The 23,179-nt window shown below is 42.5% G+C and overlaps 1 protein-coding gene across 1 annotated transcript in view; it reads right to left on the reverse strand.

Annotated features, from left to right (window-relative positions):
- LOC122809565 (BUD13 homolog) overlaps positions 1-23,179 on the reverse strand; it is a 506,706-nt gene that overhangs the window by 226,252 nt on the left and 257,275 nt on the right. The window contains exon 6 of the mRNA XM_044081156.1: positions 4,764-5,149. Within this exon, the coding sequence (XP_043937091.1) occupies positions 4,764-5,149 (386 nt within the window). The remainder of the gene's footprint in view (positions 1-4,763; positions 5,150-23,179) is intronic.

The raw sequence follows: 23,179 nt of genomic DNA on the forward strand, positions 1-23,179 counted from the left end.
TCCTTGGTACCAGAAAAAGTCTGGAATAAAAACCTTGACCTTGTTCGTGAGTAGGTACCTCTTGAATAGCTTTCATGGCCATAAGCTTTGAAATTTGTATTTGAGCCTCTGCCCTTTGATTGTGTGGCAGGTTCGTCATGCCTCTCATTTTTGGAAGAGTGTGAAAATGAAATCTGTAGCCTCTGTTTATAATGTCCAGGATCCATTTGTCTGTTGTGATAATATGCCAATTTCTTGTAAATAATGCCAGCTTTCCTCCCAAGGGTGCTGTCAGCTGAGACTTGCTTGGCATGAAAAGGGGGAAGTCATGGGGTTTGTTTCCTGTATTGTTGTGCTGGAGTTTGCCATTGTCTGCCTCTATATGATCCTTGAGGTTGTCCTCTGCCCCTTGTGCGCCTGTATCTACCTCTTTGTGGCTTGTCCGTGGCTGGAAAGGATCAGTTTTTTGAAGGCCAATTTTTGCTAAAACGTGGTGGTTGAACCTGTAGAAAAGCTTTGACAGTTTGCATAGATTTAGCTTTTTCTTCCATTTTCCGTAGTATCTCCTCAGCATTAGTACCAAATAGTACATCCTTTTGTAAAGGAGCATCTAGTAGCTTAGCTTTAACATGGTCAGGCAAGGTTTGTTCCCTAAGCCAGGCATGTCTACGAATGACTGATCCTGTCACAGCAGCTCTACTTGAGGCCTCTAGGGCATCATAGCCACATTGTAAGGTGTGTTTACACACTTGTTCTGCACTATGCATCATATTCTGCAATTCCTTCAAATCTGGTTGTTCAGGTTGAGACATTTTATTTCTTAATTGTGATAACAGAAACTGCTGATATTTAAGCATATGGAACTGACAATTTAAGGCCCTCATGGCTAGGGTGGCCGAGGTATATACCTTTTTCCCCCACCTTTCTAAGGATCTAGACTCTCTTTCGGAAGGTAGTGGAGTCTTAGCAGTAGAGGCCTTCATTCCCTTGGGGCCTTGAGAAATGGTTTCAGGGTCAGCATTATGGCTTTTGTAAAGAAATTGGTGAGAGTTAGGAACTCTGTAGTACCTATCAGGCTTGACTGGGGCAGGAGGCAGGGAATCCGGATTTAGGCAAGCCTCCGAGTAAACATCATCAAGTATGTCCAAGACAGGAGGTATCGCCAGAGGTCTGTGCTGAGGTAACAAAAGAAATTCCCCAAGTCTTTTCTTGGAATCAGAAAAGTCTTGGCCTTCCCAATGGAAGTGTTCCCTCAAGGTGTGCAAGGTTTCCCCAAAAGAGAAATCCTCTGGGGGAGATACAGAAGGAATGGACTTGCTCAGCATCCGAATCTTCAAAAGGGGAGTACGAGTGTTCCTCTTCATTAGAATGTTCTGAAAAAATGGAGTCCTGGTCAGAAGAGGGAGAAGCTTCCTCCACTCTGTGTCTCTTGTCTGGAGGGGGTTGGGAACCCCTGATAAGAGTAATTAAATCCTCAGCCATTTTTAGCATCTGCTTTTTAAGCATGGGGCCTGGAGATGGGCCCTGTGCAACAGGCCTCTTGGGATGCATGGCTGATTTGGACTTAGTAAAGGCTTTTATGGAGAAGGAAGATGAGGGTCTAAAGACACCATGGGTGGAAGTGGACCTGTCCACATTAGGAGGCTCAACACTCACAGTGGCTTCGGTGGTTGTAGTCTGGGTATGGGCTGAGGTACCTGCGGTCTCGGTTACAGAGGACACCGCCAAAGAAGTGTCGTCGGTAGTCAGGGGCTGCGTAGGCGCCTCGCTGAGAACCGGACCACGTGTAGCCGGTTTTGGCGTGGTGTCGGTGGAGACCGCGGACCTCACGTGTCAGTCTTTGTCCTTGCGTTTTTTGGACAAAATGGTAGTCGGAGCATCCGACGACATTTTATAATCAAAGGCTTTACCAAAAAAGTGCTGGGCGAACTCCGCCCGACGCTTAATAGTGCGTTTATTGAAAGTAGCGCAAAAGCGACAGGCCGAGACGTCGTGGTCTGGGACTAAACAAGGTATGCAGAGGGAATGGAAATCCTTATGCGGTATTTGCTTCCCACAAGAAATACAATTGTTAACTTTGTCTGACATCGGTCTGAGGCAAGAAAAGTTGCCCCAAAGGGGTACTTAGCTTTAAAGAAGACTTCGGTTTCCAATTTTTCGTAATTTCAGGAGCTGGCCGACCGGCACTTGCGAACTGCTTCTGCTTCGGGCACCGCGCGGCAAAAAAGACTGAAGAAAATGGCGTTGGCTGTGTCTTATATACCCCTGTCGCACTGACGTCAGGAAAGAAAGCGACAACAACCGACGCCGGACCTAGACTTTGGAATTCGGCCGACCGAGGACCCGCCTGACGGCAGAAAACCCATCTGTGATTACTGCAGCTGTATGCACGATGAACATCAGAAACCTATCCAATCAGCAATAACAGTTTTGCAGGAATGCCCATAGCTAGATTAAACCAGTCCTGTTCACTCCCTCTCACAGAGAAAACAGATAAGCCTCTAGACAAAAGATTTCACTGCAAACTGAAGGTAACAGTAACAGATATTCAGCTCTATCACATGATGTATTTTGGAAAACTGTACACAAAACAATGCTCAAGTAGATGAATAAAGTGAGTAGACTGGTAGGAATTGAAAAGTTAATGCATATGTGGTAATGTAGAGAAGAAAAAATAATTATGATGGAGTTTGTATGTATAACGCATGTACCTGATAAAGGAAGATATTGTTGAGATTTTTCTCTTTTCTTTGTAAGCGAAGTTTGTGAACTCTATTTAGTCATTATATTATTGATTCCTAACAAAAGCCGATTTAAAAAAATGTTGAATTCTTTCTAAAAGATTGCCTCCGTAGCATGCAGGAACAATGCCCTGACTATGAACCCAACAACCAAGTTTTGAATAGCAGCTTGAGCAGTGAAAGGGATGGGAAGGTGTGGGTAAGCCATGTGTGGCTTACTTTGGCTCACCCACCCAGGGTGGGGAGGGATATGGTGGTTTCAATCAAGCCAACCTGTTTCAATTCAAGTGGAGAAGTTCATGATACTACTGGCTGCTGCACAGGGAAAGTGAGCATAGCGATCCCTAGCTGGTGGCTGTGGCCCTCAGAAGCATGTGACTGGGAACACATGCAGTGTGCCCCTAGGGTGATGCAGAGGTACACATCAGCAACGAGGGACAGGATTAGGGCCATACACATACCAGCCTTCTCACACCCTCAATAAAGGCCAGCATGTGGGGAGCAAAAGGGCTGGGCTCATAATGGGGAGGCTCAACATTCAGCAGGCATGTGGGAAACAGCACAGAGAAAAAAAATCTGGTTGCAACTGGTGTAATGGTTAAGGTGTTTACCTCACCAGACACAAGGTATAGGGTTTGAGTCTAACCTTGGTAAGCATATCAAGGCTTAAAAAGGCCCCCTATAGTTCTTAGCCTAGTCACCTATGAACAAAGCAGCAACCTGGGGCCACCTAACATCAAAACTCTCTCATGATGAAAAATAAACCGGAAGGCAGAAGGGAGCATTGAATTCTGGGATAAAAAAGGAGAGTTTAGCAGCCTGGTAAAGTTTTGTGTACCAGACAGTTTGAATGCCTGCAGCCCAAGTCCTACTGGTTCCTGCAGCAGGAGCTTTAGGGTACAACATATTCAGCAAGAAATGGTGAAAAATGTTGACAGAAAATAAGAAAAACTTCATGGTCATCCAGTCTGCTTATTATATTTTATGCTTTTGATGCAGTCCCTTCCATTACTACAAAAGCTTCTCTTATCCACTGCTTATATCCACACTGTCTTTACCACCAACTTTCACTGCATTACACAGAATGGTTCCTGTCTGTTTTACTACTACGAAACAAATACTTAAGGCAACTACTAATTTTTGAAATCTATGTAACAAACTTCTCACCCAAGCTCTACACCAACAGAAGATTTTGTGTTTTTGTCACACCTTTTTCTTCCTAGTACAAAAAATGCTTTTTGGCATACCAATGTAAAGTTGAAGAACACCCCTACATTCTTGGTTATTTTTTTTTGTTTGTTTGTTTCTTGCAGCTTCTGCTCTACATTCATCAGTGACTTAAAAATGTATTACTCTAACTGGAGTTTTCATAATGGTATGCAACATAATAGCATTACTTTGTTCTCACATTAACCGTGCCTGACATTATCCTACTAGCCCTCACTAACAATTTGTATCATACAGACTGCCCATGTGTAGTACACCTAGTTACTTCCTTCTACATGGCTACTAGGATACCTCTAGGTTTCTGCATGTCAAGCCATTTGACCATATTTAACAAACCTTTTAATTCATTTGTAATGACTGATGGTTGCACTTTCAAAATTATCAACATATGGAGATGAAGACAGAAGACGTGGCCTACAGAAGCTGCATGGGTACTACTGTAAACTTGACAGATCTAGCCCTCACTTCCCTTGTTATTATTCCTTTCTCCAGGCATTCCTGAACCCAGCTACTGAACACTCCATCACAGACTATGGCAATGAATTCAAGAAGTCATACCACAGTCTCTTTAAAACAGTACTTCCTTACCTTAGCTCCGAATTATTCACTCACCTGCTAATAAGGTCTCTCCTCCTTCATGATGGTCTTAAAAAGATAACACCATTGAAAGAATATTCTCCTTTCAGCAATACAGAGTTTTAGTGAAATTAACTGGCAAGAGGAACCAACCAATTTCAACAGACTAATAGTTAATCAAAGGACTCTTTCATTGACCTTACAATATTTGGCATACACAGCAGATAAAATGCCTCTCACCTGATGACTTTCCTCTCTGCACCTTTGTGGAGAGCCTTTCTGGTGTTTAGAAGAAGATGGGCCAGCACTTTCACTAGTGTGGGGTCTTCGTCCATCACTGTAACTCCTCCGTGGTGGTGACAGATCAGAGTCAGAAGACTTTGACTGGCCTTTTCTGGGAGGAGAAAGATCAGAATCAGAGCTTCCATGTTTCTGAAGTGGCTTCTGACTTCTTCGTGGGGGTGAAAGATCAGAATCTGGAGTCTTACGACTGTGCCTTGGAGGGGAAAGATCAGAATCTGGTGTCTTACAAGAGCGTCTCGGAGGAGAAAGATCAGAATCTGAATCATGCCTCTGACGACTAGGACTGGAAGACATTTTGGCCTTTTTTGGCACTGGGGAAGAATCTGGGGAAAAAATGAATGGAAATGCATCTTTTTTAGAAATTATATTTCACAGAGGTTATACACATCATTTATTATTTTAAGGTGCAGATCTCTCTACAGTGTTACATGATTTGTACATGTATGCTATTTATTTTTCTTACAGATATAAATATACTACACCAACACCTTATTTATACTGTCATCAGTTAATAAAACAAAAGGATTTACAATACTGCCAAACAATCAGACCACAGTATAAAAAATATGCAACTTTCCCCAAAATAAACTTCTGTCAAGTTCAATGTTCTGAGACAGACAATTCAGGTGCAAATGACAGTTGGTTCCAGGTCAAGATCAGGCACCCTAAGTCCTATTTCACACTTTTCTGCAATTGTTACATCAATATCATTGCAGATGACAAAAGTAGGATAACTGAAAAACAGAAAATTAAAAGCCAAGTCATTCCACAATAATACATTGAATCATTTCTTAACATGTTTCCAAGTCTGAGATGGATGTGGTTTCTTTTATTTATTTTTTTTAGTATCTGCTCCTTTTCAGTGCTGCTACCAGCTGTGCACTCCTGTCTTACTACAGATTAGCTACTATACCATCAGGTGGTAAAACTCCCACCAATACAGACTACTACAACAGTGATGTATATGAAAAGCTTAACATGCACACAAAACGCCTATGCAGAGGGGTTCATCCACATGCACTTCCGTTTCCATCATGGAGTTAAAGGAAGTTCCCCAACAATGATTTCAAATGTCAAGAGTGCCTCTTACACTCGATTTTGGCCATAAAAACAACAATGCCAACAATATATCACCATTTTTCAAAAGCAATGATGAGATACAACCACTGAGCTACGACAACAAATATATTTGAGTGATTCACAACTGCAGTGATTTTTTTAGCATCAAAATTACCATCATATCCTATTTGGAAACTACAAGTTCAGAGGGATCAGATATGCAGACTAAAATGCAGGCACTGAGCTACGATATCCTGCAATTGGTTCCCACCAGTCCAGGCAGAAAGACAACCCATCTCACTGCAGCGGTAGTCAACATAAAGCCAAAGCTTCAAAGTTGCAAATCATACAGCTCAGCAATCATGAATCATTGTCCTAACATCAGAATAGTTTCCCAGCAAAAGGCTAACCTGCTGTTTTGTCCTGTAAGAGAAACTCTTTCTTAATAGAGACGATTATCAAAATACAGGTGTATTTTAAAACAAAAAAAAAAAACGAATAGCTAGACAGAGCACAAAATAGTGTAAAAAAGAGGAAAATGTGAATGAAAGGTAGGACAGATACTACTGTGAAGGCAGTGATGCTTCAGCTAAGTTACACTGAGTACCATATACAACTATACCATGATAGGTCAGCGTACTATGATGACAGTGCTCGAGGTACAATGCAAAGTTATGCATCCAAGTTGAGTGAAGGCCGCAACAAGCATTCCCTCAGCCCACTGATAAGTATTACATCAAAATCATCTGCAGCTCTGTATGCTGACTTTAACTTGTAGTACTTTCCAAAGGAAGAGTCCCGAAGGACCTGCAAAATATTATACAAAAATAATTCCCTGATGGGAATCATAACATCTAACATCCAAGCCATGAAATGCATTAGCTAAGTGCCAGATGCACAATCTTGCACTGATGATAGAAAAAGTTGTCCTCCTTAAATGTGAGGTGAAGTCATCACAATTAGTCTCTGAGGTGTGAACCACAGGTATCTAGACTGCAATTCTTTGTTTATGCCTTTACTTCAAATACTGTTAAAACTTCATTAAAGATCATGTGCAACTTTCTCATGACTGAGAATGAACTTTCCTTAATGGATGAATATCCCCAGCTAGACCTTGAAGTATCTGTTCTCAGGAAAGTTAAAGGTAGAAAACATTTGCAATAATAAGACTGCACCACATGCAGCCACCAACTCAGCTCCTTTGCTGTCAGTTGGACCTCAGAAAAGATTTGATTTCACAAACTGTAAAAATAATGTTAAAACTTCTTCTTACAAAGTATGGCACCAGCTACCATAAAAACACTTGCTGATATAGGGCCCAAGAGAGCAAAAGCCCAAAACAACATACTCCCCACAACCTATAGAATCTTTCTAAACACTCATCTTCAATCCCTTTTCCCAGTTTTGCACATATCCCCTCCTAATAAACACCCGTGATACAAGGGACACAACTGGGTTGGATTGTATGGCTAGGCTTATAAAGGCCCTGGCAGTCATTAGACTAGTAGATACCTATGAACCTATAAAACAAGTCTACTGACAAATCTTTTCTGGGATAGTGTTCAGTGAAACAAGACCATCTCACAAATTCTACAATGAGACAAAAAGACTTTCTGATTGATCATATCCAAGACCGTACACCGTAGCTAAAAGGTCTTTGTAGTAATACAAAGTCTGACTTTCTTTTGATTACATTTCAACCTACAGAATGCAAAACTTGCATAACTATCTTCAGCCTATTCATTAACTACTGAGGAAAGCAAGTATAGGTAGGGAATCCATACAAATATGTGCACGCTCCTTTCCCTGAGAGCCACTGGTGTCTTGCATTTTGTGATTATCCTCACAACTGAAAGGACAAATGTAAACCTGCAGATTGAAAATGTTGCCTTGTCTTTCCAGACAGAAGATAATTCCCATGAGGAGGACAAGACGGAGATGTTCCAGTATGCTTCATGGGGATGTGTCAGTAAGTATCCTTCTAACTCCGAGCTGCCACTAACACTGAAAATAAATGTCTAAGAATCATCATTCCTGACACTCTGTACCTTTAAATGACAATGTTATAAAGGATAGATCTAGAATAGACAACGCCCCCCCCCCCCCCCAGTTTCAGTCCTTCAGAACGAAAAAGACCCATCAGACAAATCCCTGTAGAAATTAAGGCACTTTTCACTACCATACTCTTTACTAATGTGTTCTGGATACAGAAGTTTGGCTCTTCTTATTAAGGAGTTGTAAGCTAAAGAAAATGGTTGAGGAAGATGTTTAAATAAGAACTGATGATGGCGGTCAACCACTTGTCAGTGGAGGCTTTGTCTCAAAGAAGCTAAAGTCAAGTTACACTGCCCACTGCTGAAAGCACATACAGAAAGGAAGACAAGGACGGCAAATTAACATTAGACAGAAAGCATTCCTCCCCTTTGTGCGTACAGGGTACCAAAATGGTCACTAGCAATGTTCCTAGAAGGACATAAAGAAACAAAAGTAAATTAAAGTTGTAGTTTATTTACCATAACAGCAGATGTTCAAATGGGTTACCGCTGTATCATGCTAAAGATGAACTTTGTCCAAGGGATGCATCCGGTCAAGTATGCTGTACACTTGACCACTCTAAAAAGCTTCAGGCTCCTTCCTCACGTGCCATAATTCTGTCATGAGAGGATGTGCTAGTACAATGGGGGTGTAAATGTGCCAAAACTCAGGTTTATTGCCCAAATCAGTAAGGTCTAAAGACTCAAAATAAAATCATTCCAGAAAAGAAGAAGAAGAAAAAAAGGAGGAGGATGCCATACCCCAGACAGGGAAGGAAATAATAAGGGGAAGGGAGGACAAAGTAACGGTGCTGGTTCTGCAATACTGATTTATTCAGACATCTACTCAGTAGCAAATTATTACAGAGATGAAAGGCAGCAGTTGATTATTTAAAAAAATAGATATCAAATGTTTTTCCCATAAAAGTTGAAACAAAAGTTTAAAAAATTCCAAACCTCTGTCTTCTTCTTTTGACTGTTCCTGTTAGGGGTCGCCACAGCAGATAATCTGTTTCACTTCCTTCCGGTCCTCTGCTTCTTGTTCGGTCACACCAACCACCTACATGTCCTCTCTCACCACATCCATAAACCTTATTTTAGGCCTTCCCTTTTTCCTCTTATCTGGCAGCTCCATCCTTAGCATCCTTCTCCCAAACATACCCAGCATCCCTCCTCAGCACATGTCCAAACCAATGTGATCTCACCTCTCTGGCTTTGTCACCAAACTGTCCAACCTGAGCTGACCCTCTAGTATACCAGTTCCCAATCCTGGCCATCCTCGTCACATCCAATGCAAATCTTAACATCTTTAACTCTGCCATCCCACCTCCAGTTCTGACTCCTGTCTTTTCATCAATGCCACCGTCTCCAACCCATATAACATAGTTGGTCTCGCTACCCTCTTGCAGACCTTCCCTTTCATCCTTACTGGTACCAGTCTGTCACAAATCACTCCTGACACTCTTCTCCACCTTGTCTGTACTGTCTTTTTCACCTCTCTGCCACTCATCATTACTCTGAACTGTTGATCCCAAGTATTTAAACTCATCCACCTTTAACAACTCTACTCCCTGTATCCTCACCATTCCTCTATCCTTCACCTCATTCACACACATACATTCTGTCTTAGTCTTGCTGACCTTCATTCCTTTCCTCTCTAGAGCAGATCTCCACCTCTCCAGGGTCTCATCCACAAACATAGTCCATGGGGACTTCTGTCTGATCTCGCCTGTCAACCTGTCCATCACCACTGCAAATAAGAAAGGGCTCAGAGCTGATCCTTGATGTAATCCCACCTCCACCTTGAATCCATCTGTCACTCCTACCGCAGGCTTAAACACTGTCATACTAACCTCATACATATCCTGTACCACTCATATACTTCTCTGCCACCTGCCACTTCTGACTTCCTCATACAATACCACAACTCCTCTCTAAGCACCTTGTCATATGCTTGCCTAAGTCCATAAAGACACAATGTAACTCCTTCTGACCCTCTCTATACTTCTCCATCAACACCCTCAAAGCAAACACTGCATCATACTGCTGTTCCCAAATCATCACTTCCCTTCTTAACCTAGCTTCCACCACTCTTTCCCATAACTTTGTGCTGTGACTGATCAATTTTATCCATCTGTAGTTACTACAGCCCTGCACATCACCCTTATTCTTAAAAATCAGTACCAAAACACTTCTCCACTCCTCAGGGATCCTCTCTTTCCAAGATTTCATTAAAGAAAAGTTATATACTTACCACAACTTGGCATCTGTGCTATCCAGTGTCATTATTCATCAGAGATGGGTCTTGGATCTGACCTCGTATCTGAGCCAGCAACTTCTCAGACAGATCCAGAGCTCAAGCTCCTCCACTTCCCATAAATCCCTTACTACTTCTAACCCTAGATCGAGTTTGCTAAATTAGTAGAAACACAGAAACAACTGCAATAGAAGGCCAAAATATTTCTCACCAAATACAAGCCAATTCACCTTCGCCAGAATCTCCAGAAGGAAGGGGAAGGAGGGCTAGAATGTGATGAATAATGACACTGGATACCACAGATGCCAAGTTATGGTAAGTACATAACTCTGTCTGATGCTATTCTTGTCATTATTCATCACAGAATGGTCAGAGTCTCCAGCTACTATGTATCCTGGGTGGTCTCAAGGAAGAATATGCTGGAGCATGGAGGAACCAAAAGAAGCCCTGTCCAGGTCCAATTTGCAGTGCAAAATAAAAGTACGTGGATCAGACCAGGTCGCAGCAGTACAAATTTCAAGGGAAAGTCTAGCCAAAAAGATCGATGACGTAGCAACAGACCTAGTAGAATGGGCCTTAACCAGTCTAGATAATTCCAAATGCCTACTAGCATAAATGGAGGAAATAGAACTAGCAATCCACCTGGAAATAGTCAATTAGGAGACAGCCTGGCCCTTTCTGTTTTGAGAGAAGGCCACAAAGAGTTTGCCCGGCTTTCTAAACTCCTCAGTCCTTTTTAGATAAAAACGTTAATTTGTCTGTGAATATCTAAACAATGCAAGATATATTCTCCTTTATTAGACTAATTATTGAAGAAAAACGGTAGATTAATCGACTGACTGAGATTACCTTCTGATGTCACTTTAAGGAGGAAGGAAAGATTTCATCTAAGGGACACCCTGTCCTTATGGAGGATCATGAACGGAGGCTTAATGCACAGAGCCTGGAGTTCCGAGACCATCTTGGCCAAAGTAACGGCCACTAAAAAGTCCATCTTCCAGGAAAGGAATTGACTATCACATGAACCAGCTGGTTCAAAAGGTTTTTGTGTTAGGGACCGCAGCACCAAGGTCAAATGCCATGGCGGGATGACAGAATTACAGTCCTAGAAGCAAAAGCTGCATACTTCCTGTAATGATAGACCTCAAATGGTAAGTCCACCAAAACTACTTTCTCTTGGAAAAAGTTTACCTATGTACCTGCAGCTCATATTTCAAATGTTTTTCCCTGCAGAAGTGGTGATCTGGTGGTCGTTTTCACCACACTGTACTACACTGACCTGGAATTGACTTAGCCTGGTTTTCCTGTTTTCTTTTTAGCAGCTGGCCTAGTCCAGTTTTTCTGACTCACAACCTTGTATTACTTTGTGTCTACCCCCTCCCCCCACCTTGAACCTGCACACCTCCTTCCCACTCCTGCTTAATTGCAGAGGTATCAAAAAACCTGATGTTGAAAGACACCATCTTTTGACTTAGCTTTTCTGCCTTGCTTCATAGGAATCAACAGTAGTTTGCTCGCATGTAAGTACTACCTGGCATTGTTTTTGTTTGTGATTCTTATTGTTATTTTTTTAAAGTTCACCCTAAGGGGATCCTGCAGTGGTTCTGTAACCACTCTGCCTCCCCAAGAACCAACTTTAAATGTGTATGTACCCTATTGTAAAATAAAAATATATACTATACCTACCACTGTTGTATATTAACCCTGTGTGCATTCGCTAGCAGTCTACCATGGATTTTATCTCTCTTTACTCTTCTAGGCTCTTTCCCCCTCCTCTGAGTGCTCGTAGCTTACCATTCTATTTACTCAGTTAGGCCACCAGGTGGCATTGTTCAACCATTACCTATCTTTTAATACAACACAAAAGTACTGCAATTGTTCTATTAATTTACCACTACCCTGTTTTAGCCATATTAATACTTACTATATTCTACTAAACTGCTACTGCTCTGTTTTCAGCTCCTATCCCCCTTGTCAACCATCTGCATCCTTCTAATTACACACACACACACACACACACACACACACACACACACACACACACAGTGACTTATGCCAGTGCCTCCTTACCTCTGAGCTAGTTCTCAGCTTCACTGACAACTTTTCACTGGTTTTCTTCCTTCTTCTTGGCTCTACCCACTCCGTTCACCCTGTATGCTCACTTCGCTTCCCTACCCTGCCCCCATTTTCCCACCCATACCCACTATTACTACTTTTATTTCAACCACTCCCCACCCACTTAAGACAACCAACCAGTGAACGCCTCCCCCCTTTACCCCTCCTCCTTTCACTCACAGTAATTAAATACATCACTCTTTCACTACTCCCTCTCACCCCACAGCTCTTCTCTTAAACTACGAATCCTCCCATATTAAACTACCTTTTTTCTAACCATGCTTTCCTTACTGTTCCTAACACTCTGAAAGTACAGTTGTGTACACTTACCATAAATGTAGATGTTCGAGTGTATTCACTGTTGCAGTCCTTACAAAATGGGGTTATCCGGCTCGCGGTAGTAGCCCACAGTCGGCCAGAATATCAAAGTCCTTGGTATAAGACGTCGGCTGCCTTCGGTTTAGGCCTGACGTCAGGTACAAAAGAAGGCAGCCGGCGCCATTTCCTCAATTTTTCTTGCCTTAACTGTCAGCAGCCCCCCAAAAAAGGTTAGACCAGGAAAAGAAAATCCAGTCTGTGCCCTACGAAAAAAGGGGGGAACAGTGAATACACTCGAACATCTACATTTATGCTAAGTGTACACAACTGTACTATGCTCATTGTGTTTCACTGCTGCAGTCCTTACAAAATGGGTTGATTCCCAAAGCCCAGGAAAAAAACAAAAGGGAGGAGGAACTCCAGCTGTTTAAGGGTTGGTAAGGATGCCCTGCAACACTGCAGTGGCAGAACCAGCCCTGGACTTAGAAAACAAGGGCAAATTGTAATGTTTAGTGAAAGTGTGGACAGAAGTCCATGCAGCTGCTTCCAGTATGTCCCTAGTAGGTACACCTCTTAAAAAGCTGCTGAAGGGGTCCTAATACACTGAGGAGGAACCTTGCCATGCTGTAAGTAACAAAAGTGAATACAATGAGCAATCCACTTAGAAATGAGCTGTTTAGAAATAGCTTTGCCCTGAGCTACAGGAGCAAAACTGACCAACAATTGATACGACTTTAGAAAAGATTTAGTCCTGTCCAGGTAATAATCTAAGCTGTCTATGCACATCCAGAGAATGCAGTAACCTTTCCCCTTTATTCTGAGGATTAGGAAAGAAGGTAGGCAGGTGGATAGACTGGTTAAGAGTTAGGCTAGAAACCACCTTAGGCATAAAGGAGGGATTAGTCTGAAGAGAAACCAGATCCACATGGAAGATAAAAGGCTCTATTGCCATTAAGGCCTACAGCTCAGAAACTCTTCTAGCTGAAGAAATAGCCAAAAGAAAGGCAGTTTTCCAGGAGAGAAACTTCAGGTCTGCTGAGGCAGCTAGTTCAAAAGGAGGCAGAGTAAGTTTCTCAAGTACAAACTTGAGATCCCAAGCATGAGTAGGTGTCCTTCTGGGAGGCTTTAAATTGCTAGCTCCCCTGAGGAACTGTTTCATCAAGGGATGAGAGAAAATGGGATGCTCAAAGGAACAATGAGGAGAAATAGCTGAAGCATGGATTTTGATAGAAGAAAAGGAAAGTCCACCATTAAGCAAGCCTGCCAAATAGTCAAGAATAAGAGGAAGAGTATGTTGAGAAGGGTCAACCCCTCTAGTCTGCATCCACATGGAGAATCTTTTCCACTTATCTGCATAAGATTTCCTAGTGCTAGGCCTCCTGGCCTCATGAAGGACCTCAACCACTTGTTGGGAAAGGTTTTAATTATGTGCCAAGCTGCAAATGCAGAGTCTGAAGATGAGGATGCAGAATTTTTCCCCCCTCCTGAACCAAGAGATGTGGTATCAGGGGAAGATGCCAAGGCTGAGACTGGGACAGACTGCGAAGTAATGGATACCAATGTTGTCTGGGCCAGTCTGGAGCTATGATGATGGCCCTTGGTTTTTCGTCCCTTATCTTTAACAGCACTCTGGGAAGAAGAGGCAGAGGAGGAATGCATAGATCGAGAGCTGTGTCCAGGGGAAGGACACAGCATCCACCTTCCAAGCTTTGCTGCGATAATCCCTGGTGCAAAAGGTTGGAAGAAGGTGGTTGGTTGGAGATGAGAAGAGAGCCCCCTGGGGAGTGCCCCAAAGCTGAATGATGCGATAGAAGATGGTCTTGTTTAGTTGCCACTTGTTAGGCTTCAAGACCTGCCTGCTCAACCAGTCCGCCAAGGAGTTGAGCCTTCCTGGAAGAAACTGAGCTGTCAGATGAATGCCCATGGAAGCTGCTATGGACCACAGTATCATGCTTTGTCTGCACAGGGAGTGCGTCCCTCCCTGCTTGTTGATGTACCACGATTGTGGTGTTGTCTGTCCTGACCAGAAGAGTACCAGGAGAGAGAAGATGTTTGAAAGCCATTAAGGCCTGCTGGACTGCCATCAATTCCTTCAGATTTATGTGCAAATCAACCTGTTGAGAGTTCCAAGTCCCCTGAATGCATCTTGATGTGCTCCCCAAGCATAGTCCAAGGCATCTGTGGTGACAGCCTGGCTGACAGGAGGTGGACAGAAAGACAGGCATTTGTTCTGTGCACATGCCGTCGCCCACCAAAGGAGCTCGGTCTGCAGGCAGGAAATCAGAAGTAGTATCAAGTCTAAATCCTGAGTGTGTTGACACCAAAGGTTTTTGAGGTACCACTGTATTTTCCTCATATGCAGTCTGGCATATGGAACCATCAGAATACATGAAGCCATGAATCCCAGGTCTTGCAGCAATTACCTTGCAGAGAGCTAGGTCATGATTGCCAAATTTTTGAAGTAATTCGAAAGATTCATTTCTTTCTCTTGATGGAAGAATACCATCTGGGTGACTATGTTCAGGCTCACTCCCAAGAATACAATTTCCCTGGAGGGTACCGATTTTGACTTTTATTCATTCATGGTGTAGCCCAAAGAAAAGGTTCTTTACAAACTCCAAATCCTTTAGAAGTTGCTCTGGAGAGTTTGCCTGAATGAAACAATCATCCAAGTAAGGGTAAATTTGAATGTTTCTTTGCCTGCAAAAAGGAATGACTGGAGCTAGACATTTGGTTAAAAACTCTGGAAGCAGTAGATAAGCCAAAGGGCAGTGCAGAAAATTGGAAGTGCCTGTTCCCCAAGCCTGAAGCGAAAGAACTGCCTGCAGCTTTCCGTTACTGGGATGTGCAGATAAGCTTCTTTGAGATCCAAAGTCACCAGCCAGGAATGCTTGGCCAGCATTGGCAGCAACTGCTGAAGAATGAGCATTTTGAATTTGGGAATCACCAAAAAAGTGTTTAGAATGGACAAATCCAGAATAGGGCACCAGGAAAAGTTTTGAGTAGAAACCCTGGCCTATCTGTAGTGCAGGAACTGGCTCTATTGCTCCCAGATTTAGTAAAGAAACTTGTTTTTCTGCTTCTGTCCTTTGATTTGGGGGGATATCTGGGTATCCTTGGTGGACAGGGAAGTTGTGAAAGGAGAACGTGTAGCCCTGGGATGCTACTTTGAGCACCCATTTGTCGTCTATGATGGTGAACCAGACATTTGCAAAAATGGCTAACCTTCTCCCCAAAGGAAACCCTGGACACGCAGAGGCAGGCAGGGGAAGGTCGGAGTCATTGGAAATGCTTGCTTTGGGAAGTTTGCTTAGAATTCCCCGATTGTGAAGAGGAAACCTGCCAGTGCTTAGCCTTTTGAGCGGTGGAAGTTGATCCCTAGAAGACCTGTAACCCCTAGGCCTAGTGCAAATCTGTTTACTAGGGTCAGGAAAAGTCCACTTCTTAGAAGGGTAATGTCTACTAAAATGAGGAGGCTGAACTTGCAGAAAATCCTTAACAGTTTACATAGATTTGGCCTTATCCTCCAACTTTTTCAACACCTCTTCTGCTTTGCTACCAAAAAGATTGTCCTTGTGCAAAGGCACATCCAGTAATTTAGATTTGACAGGTTCCAAAAGAGGCCGTTTCCTGAGCCAAGCATGTCTTCTAATGACAGAACCAGTGGCTGCTGCCCTGCAAGAAGCCTCCAAAGTGTCGAAACCACAATGTAGAGAATGTTTAGTGACAAGAGTGGCAGAATTCAATAAATCATGCATGTCCTTACTTCTCCATCAGGGAAGGAACACAATTCTAGCCTTAACAGCCTCCAAAGTATGCTGCTGATACTTGAGCATATGAAAAAGACAATTAACAGAACTAATAGCCAGGGTGGAAGATGTATAAACCTTTCTATCCAATCTATCCAAGGCCCCAGATTCTCTGTCAGAAGGAACAGGATTTTTAGCAACTGTGGCTTTAATACCCTTAAGGACCTGAGAAATAATCTCTGGATCAGCAGTAGGATTCTTGAAAGTGAACTGATGAGAATCATAAACTCTATAATACCTGTCGGGCTTTCGGAAAGAGGAGGAACAGAATCAGGAGTCAATTCTCCATGAAAACATCAACAACTTCCAAAACTGGAGGGATAGCCAAAGGCTTATGCTGAGGCAAATCCAAGAACTCCCTAATCAGTTTCTTAGACTGAGGGTAGTCCTGACTTTCCCATTTGAAATGCTCCCTCAGAGTATTCAGAGTATCTCCAAAAGAAAAATCTTCTGGAGGGTTCTGGAGGGGAGCCAGAAAGGACGGAGTCTTCTGCATCAGAATCCTCAAAACCAGAAAAAAGTAGAGAGTTTCCCTCTCAGAGTCTGAGGCAGAGAAAGCTTCTGGAGACAATTCCCTAATCCTTTTAGAAGGAGATGGCTGAGAGCCCTTGATAAGGGTCAAGAGATCACTAGCCATTTTAACCATCTGAGCCAGAGGCATTTGAGGGGAGGCTGGCGCCTGCTTTGAAGTAGATTTTAGGCAGGATAGCCTGCTAGAAGGCTGGAGGGACTCAGAAGGCCTATCCACCGCAGAAGTCTGAATCAAGGTATTCTGTCTAGATCTGGTCTCCGGGCAAAGAAAAGAGGCCTCAAAAGCTGGCGCCTGCTTAGCAGCTCCAGATCCATCAGAGGTGACGACTGGCAGAGAATCAGAAGAAGAAGAAGTGGAAGCCTGCAGTATGGAGGACTCAGAAATGGTCTCCGCAGACACCTGCTGCTGAACCTCCGTGGACTGCAAGGGCAAAGAAAGTGCCTCACTGACTACTGCTGGGCAAACCACCAACTTAACAGGGACATAGTCGGCTAATTTGACCCTAAGCCTGTCCTGGTCCTTATCCTTGCGCTTCTTAGGACCATCTGAAGTTGGGAGACCAGAAGACGCCATACCGACAAACTTAGGCCAAACTCCGAAATGCTTGAATAAGATCCTAGCTTTACGGCGTATGGTACGCGGGTTGAAAGAAGCACAGAGAACACAATTAGGGACGTCGTGCTCAAGGCCCAAACAAGTAATACAATAAGAGTGAAAATCACGGTGCAAAATCTGTTTTCCACGGGCAAGACAGTTATTAACTTTCTCTGACATTCGTTAAAGCAAGAAAAGAGGGTCATCAACAGGGTGCTTATCTGAGGATGTCTTCAACTAAGCAGTCAGAATACAAAACAAAAGGCACTCGGCCGACTGGCACTCGTGCAAAATGCTTCTGCTTCAGGCTCTGCAGCAAGAAAGACTGAGGAAATGGCGTCAGCTGCCTTCTTTTGTACCTGACGTCAGGCCTAAACCGAAGGCAGCCGACATCATATACCAAGGACTTATAAGAAAAAAGAATGAATGTGCCACCTCTTGCTCTCAAATATTTAGATACTTAGTGGTGTGATTTGCTTTTTGTGCTTTATACCAAGGACTTTGGTATTCTGGCTGACTGTGGGCTACCGGGAGCCGGATAACCCCATTTTGTAAGGACTGCAACAGTGAAACACGAACATCTGCTATCTCCTTCCTACTACTCCTAACAACTTTATACCATGCCAGCTCCTATACCTCCAATCAGCTTCCAATCTCTACTCCTCACCATACTCCCACACAAAAACATCTCCTCCCTCACACAAATAATCATTTTTTCCATCTCCTCCTCTCCATTTCAGCTCAACCTTCTGCACCTTTTTAATCCCAAAATTATTTCCACTACTGCTAAGACACTTACTTTTAAATACTAGACCATCCAGAATACCCTGAATCCAAACCAAAACACACTAAAATAACTTCCTTCAATAACCTCGTCTTAGCTGGAGACATTCACTGCAACCCCGGACCTAACTCACACACAAATAACAATTACCCTCCCCATTCCTCTAACCTTTCATGACCCTACAATACTCTTAAATTTTTTCACACTCTGTGCCCACAGTCTCAACAACAAAGCACATTAGTTTAAAGCATGGCTAAGTCATAACCATGCTGACCATTGTAGCCATCTCTGAAACTTGGCTCAAACCCATCTCTGACTCTGAAATTCTACACTCCGGATTTCACACTCTTAGATGTGACCGCCCAAAGAAAAAAGGCGGAGGCGTTGCATTAATCTATTCCAGTCTACTTACCTTAATTCCCCTACCAAACCTCATTCCTAAATTCACCAATGCAGAAGTAATAGTCAGTCTATTAAAAATGAATAATCACAAAAGCCTCTGTATTATCACCATTTATATCCCACCCGGAAATAACGTCTCAGCCCTTGAAGGCATACTCCAATGGGCCTCAGCTGAAATCCTTGAAACTTACAAATTAGGCGATGTAAACATTGACTGGAATAAAATAAACAGTCCCATACCCTCCCATTCCATTAACCTCTAACTTTACTCAAGTAACCCACTCCATCATCAGACCCAATAACACAAATCCCCCAGGAGCCACTCGACTGGATCTTGGTCACCCATCCAAATAAAATTAACAACTCTGGCACCATCCCTGACTCTATTAGTGACCACCTCCCAGCTTTCATTTATCGGGCATCCACACCATCATCAATATATTCAGATCCACAACCTTAGTAAATTTGACTCAAAAACCTTCTCTATCTCAAACGAATGAATTGGAACATTCTAAAAACCCTTCCACTCGATAATGCCATAGACCACTTTAATTCTACTTTCCTAGACTCTCTAAATTCCTTAGCTCCACCAAGGAAAAAAAAGAATAAAATCTATAACTGCACCTTGGCTAACCAAAGAAACAAAGCAAATTATGCATCAAAGAGACAAATCCCGGAAGCTTTACCAAATGAATAAACTTCCCGAAACCCTTCTCCAATATACACAGCTCCGTAACTTTGCAAAAAAACAAATCTTCAAAGACAAAAAAATCCTACTACACTAAGCTCCAGTCCAACCATCCCCAAAATCCTAGGCTTTTTTGGAACTCCATAAACTCACTCCTCAACCCAGGCTCCAAAAATAACCCATCTGGGCCCAAGTAAATCTGACCTCGAATTAGCCTCATTATTCAACTCTTTCTTTACAGAGTCAATATCCAACCCAAGGAAAACTTTTCCCAACAATAACCCATCTCTCCAACATTCCACCTAATCTAAGTCCCCAAATAATTTCCACCCTATATTTGAGCTTAAACATGTCTCCACTAACTACATAAAAAGACTTCTATCCAAACTTAAATCGTGCTCCAATGCACCTGACAACATCCCCTCTTCCTTTCACAAGTCTGCTGCCGATGGTATAGCTCTCCCAATTAGTATCCTAATTAATAGATCCATAAAGGAATCCTATGTCCCTAAACTCTGGGGTTCTGACTTTATTCTTCCTCTCCACAAGGGAGGCAAAAACACTAACATTTCAAACTTCTGCCCTATAGCTCTTCTCTCTCGTCTCCAAAATCCTAGAAAATGCATCCACCTCCAACGTATGCCTCTTCTGACTAAAAAACAACTTCTTACCCCTACCTAACATGGCTTTCGACCAGGACATAGCACCATAACAGCTCTATTCTCATTCTTAGAAACTGCCAATCAAACCTGAGATTCTGGAAACTTAGTATTCACAGTTCTCCTAGATCTCTCTAAAGCATTCAATACTGTTTCCCATAAGCACCTTTTAAGTCACCTCTCAAACCTAAATCTCTCCCAAAACACACTTTCCTGGTTCTCTAGCTGTCAGACAATTCTCAGGCTGTAAAATGGAAAAAAGGCACCTCACCTTTCTTGCCCATCCCTACCAGAGTACCACAGGGGTCCATCCGCGGACCAATGCTAATATCTTTATCAATAACTTTCACTCTTCTATTCCTACTGCCAAAGTCACCCAATATGCAGCATTCCCTCAATGCTAACAAATCTAAAATACTAATATTCACACTCTCAAAATCTTTCTCTTTTGATAAAAATTCCTTCCAAGTCCTTAGGCAACGCAACTCTCTGACCGAAGTTGTTCCCTTTGCCAAACTACTCAGTGTAACTATAGACGAACACCTCAAGCTCGACATCCATATTCAGCAAAATATAAAGAAAACCCACCAAAAACAAGGTATGCTATACAGGAACAACCACTTCCTCTCTAGTTCTACCAGGCATACTCTGGCCTCCTCTTACCTCCTTCCCTCCCCTTCTGTACGGCGCTCCACTACTAACTTATCCTCTCCCATCACTTCCAAACATGAAAGCTGTCACAACAAAATTTCTAAATTTGCCACCAAAGCCAAACATTCCACTCATCACTGTGCTACCCTCCAATCCCTCAACTGGTTAGAATTGAGAAATTACCTGGATTTCCTCCAGGTCACTACAGCACATATAATCTATAGACTAATAGTTAATCCCACCAAATGCCCCACTCTAACTAACATCCTTCCCCCATACACCCCAAATAAAACTCACAGATCTGAACACCAAAACTTGATTACTGTCCACAAACCTAAATGTCCTGCTGGACAACTTTTCCTCTCCTTCTCCTTAGGTAAGAAATGGAACTCTCTTTCTTCCACACTAAGGACAATGTTAAACACAAACAACTTCAAATGTCAAACACAAACAACTTCAAAACTCAGCTTTACACCTACCTCTCCACCAAATGGAAATGTAACTGCATTCTGCCTACCTAGAACTTTTTAACAAAAGCCCCTGGGAGGGTATCCTCCTTCTGAGTTCCTAAGCACCTTATAGCTGACTATAACCTTCTACTGCCAATTCTCATATGATCTCTCACACTCTGTAAATAGCTTTTGACTTTAACTGTGTGAATTTGTTAAAATGTATCTGCACAACATTTTTTCCACTATGGGCAATATTGCTCACACTTTGTATTATTTGATATGTATTTCTACTTGTACTTTTATTGGACTATCTTTACTGTAATCTGTTTCATGGTGCTTTTCTCCCTGGGCCTCCACTGAAAACGGGCTGTCTGGGCCCAGTGGACTTCCCCAGTAATCAAACTGGAAATAATCAATAACAAATAAATAAATAATAATGTACCTGCAATGTGCATTGTATATATTAATTTTTGTATATATGATTTTGTTTTTGTTTGAACGGAGCTCATCTCCCCGGGCCTCTACTAAAAATGGACATGTATCCAGTTAGACTAGCCCGGTCAACAAATGTAAAATAAATAAATAAATCACCAACACCATTGCCCATACTCTGCCATTCCCCATCCTGGGCCTGGCGGACCTTTCCAGTTTCAGAGGTTATTTGTAGTAGTAGTTGTTCCTTGCAGTATACTAGGGCTCTTGCCTTACATGACATTGGAATATCTGGAGATGAGGTCCTTAGAAATGCAGCAGTGTGTGTAAAGGGACAGGTTTTACAAGCCTGGGAAAATTTTCAGTTTGGCTATGTCTTGCATGTCTTAGACTCAAAAATAATGATGGTGGAACTACAAGTCCAGATATGTTGTTACAGTAAGTGTTTAAGTTACATTTATTTACATTACAGAAATCTCTATTGTGTGTGAGATCAGTATGGGGGGAGAGGGGTAAAACAAGGTAGTTTAGGGTTGTACCTGAAAACCTCCAGGCTTGAAAAAAACATCCAAATCTAAAACAGCAGGTCCAGACAGTGGCTTATGGGTAACACAGGCGGTAACCTGAATAAATCCAGTGCCTTTCACAACTCTACATACTCCTTAGCAAGGGTAACACAGCCATCTTCAACCCAGATAGTAAAAACGAAACACCAACAATTTTGCTTGAGCTACCGTTAAGTCAACAAGGACTTCCACAAACTTATGAAACAAAAAAAAAGGGAGAGGGGGTAACCATTTGAAATGCCAAGACTTTGTCAGCCCATTTCCTGAAATATCAAGACTGAAAATGTAGGCCTACATATTCTAAGTCTGCTACTGATGTGCCTCTTCCTTTTACGCGCAAGTTTAGTGATCTCAGAGTTGGTATATGTAAGTTCAGGGGTGATAGACAGCTTGCTCCCCTCCACCCCCACAATGGGGGATGCAAGGGGTTTTACCCTCAGCAAAAAAAAACAATTTTAAAGGTGTGCAGCAACCTTTTCCATTCACTACCATGTGTTTTAGGCAGTTTTTTTTTTTTTTTTTTTGTCTTTCACCATTTCAGGGCTAGGTGGTACGTCTTGACATTTTCCTACTGAGACAAAAAAAAAAAATATGTCATCATGCTAGTGGGTAGATGGTTTGGGAGAAGGAACCTACACAGATGTGATAGGGACCAGCCCATCTTCCTCTACCACAGGACTTGAGGCCTGCTGGGCTCTTTCAGCCTGGCATTTAAAACTTTCACTGGCTACAAAATTCCTTTACCAATAACCCTGTATGCAGAAGGCCCAGTCTTCAGATCTCCTTTGCCATACATAAGGTTCAGCTGCAGCTTTAGAAGGCACCAAGATACCAATTTTAATTTTCAGAGTTTCTGGTGAATTACTAATGAAGGATTTTGATCAACCAGTCACATATGACCATGGAATATTCCTTTAAGTTCAAGATATCTACTTCCCTTTGCAAAGATAGTGTTCTGACAAGGCCTGTTTTTTTAACTCAGGAGTACCAGTCAATAATGCT

The sequence above is a fragment of the Protopterus annectens genome, chromosome 8.part0 (genome assembly GCF_019279795.1).
Source record: "Protopterus annectens isolate FY-2018-M chromosome 8.part0, PAN1.0, whole genome shotgun sequence".
In the NCBI taxonomy this organism is placed as follows: Eukaryota; Metazoa; Chordata; order Ceratodontiformes; family Protopteridae; genus Protopterus; species Protopterus annectens.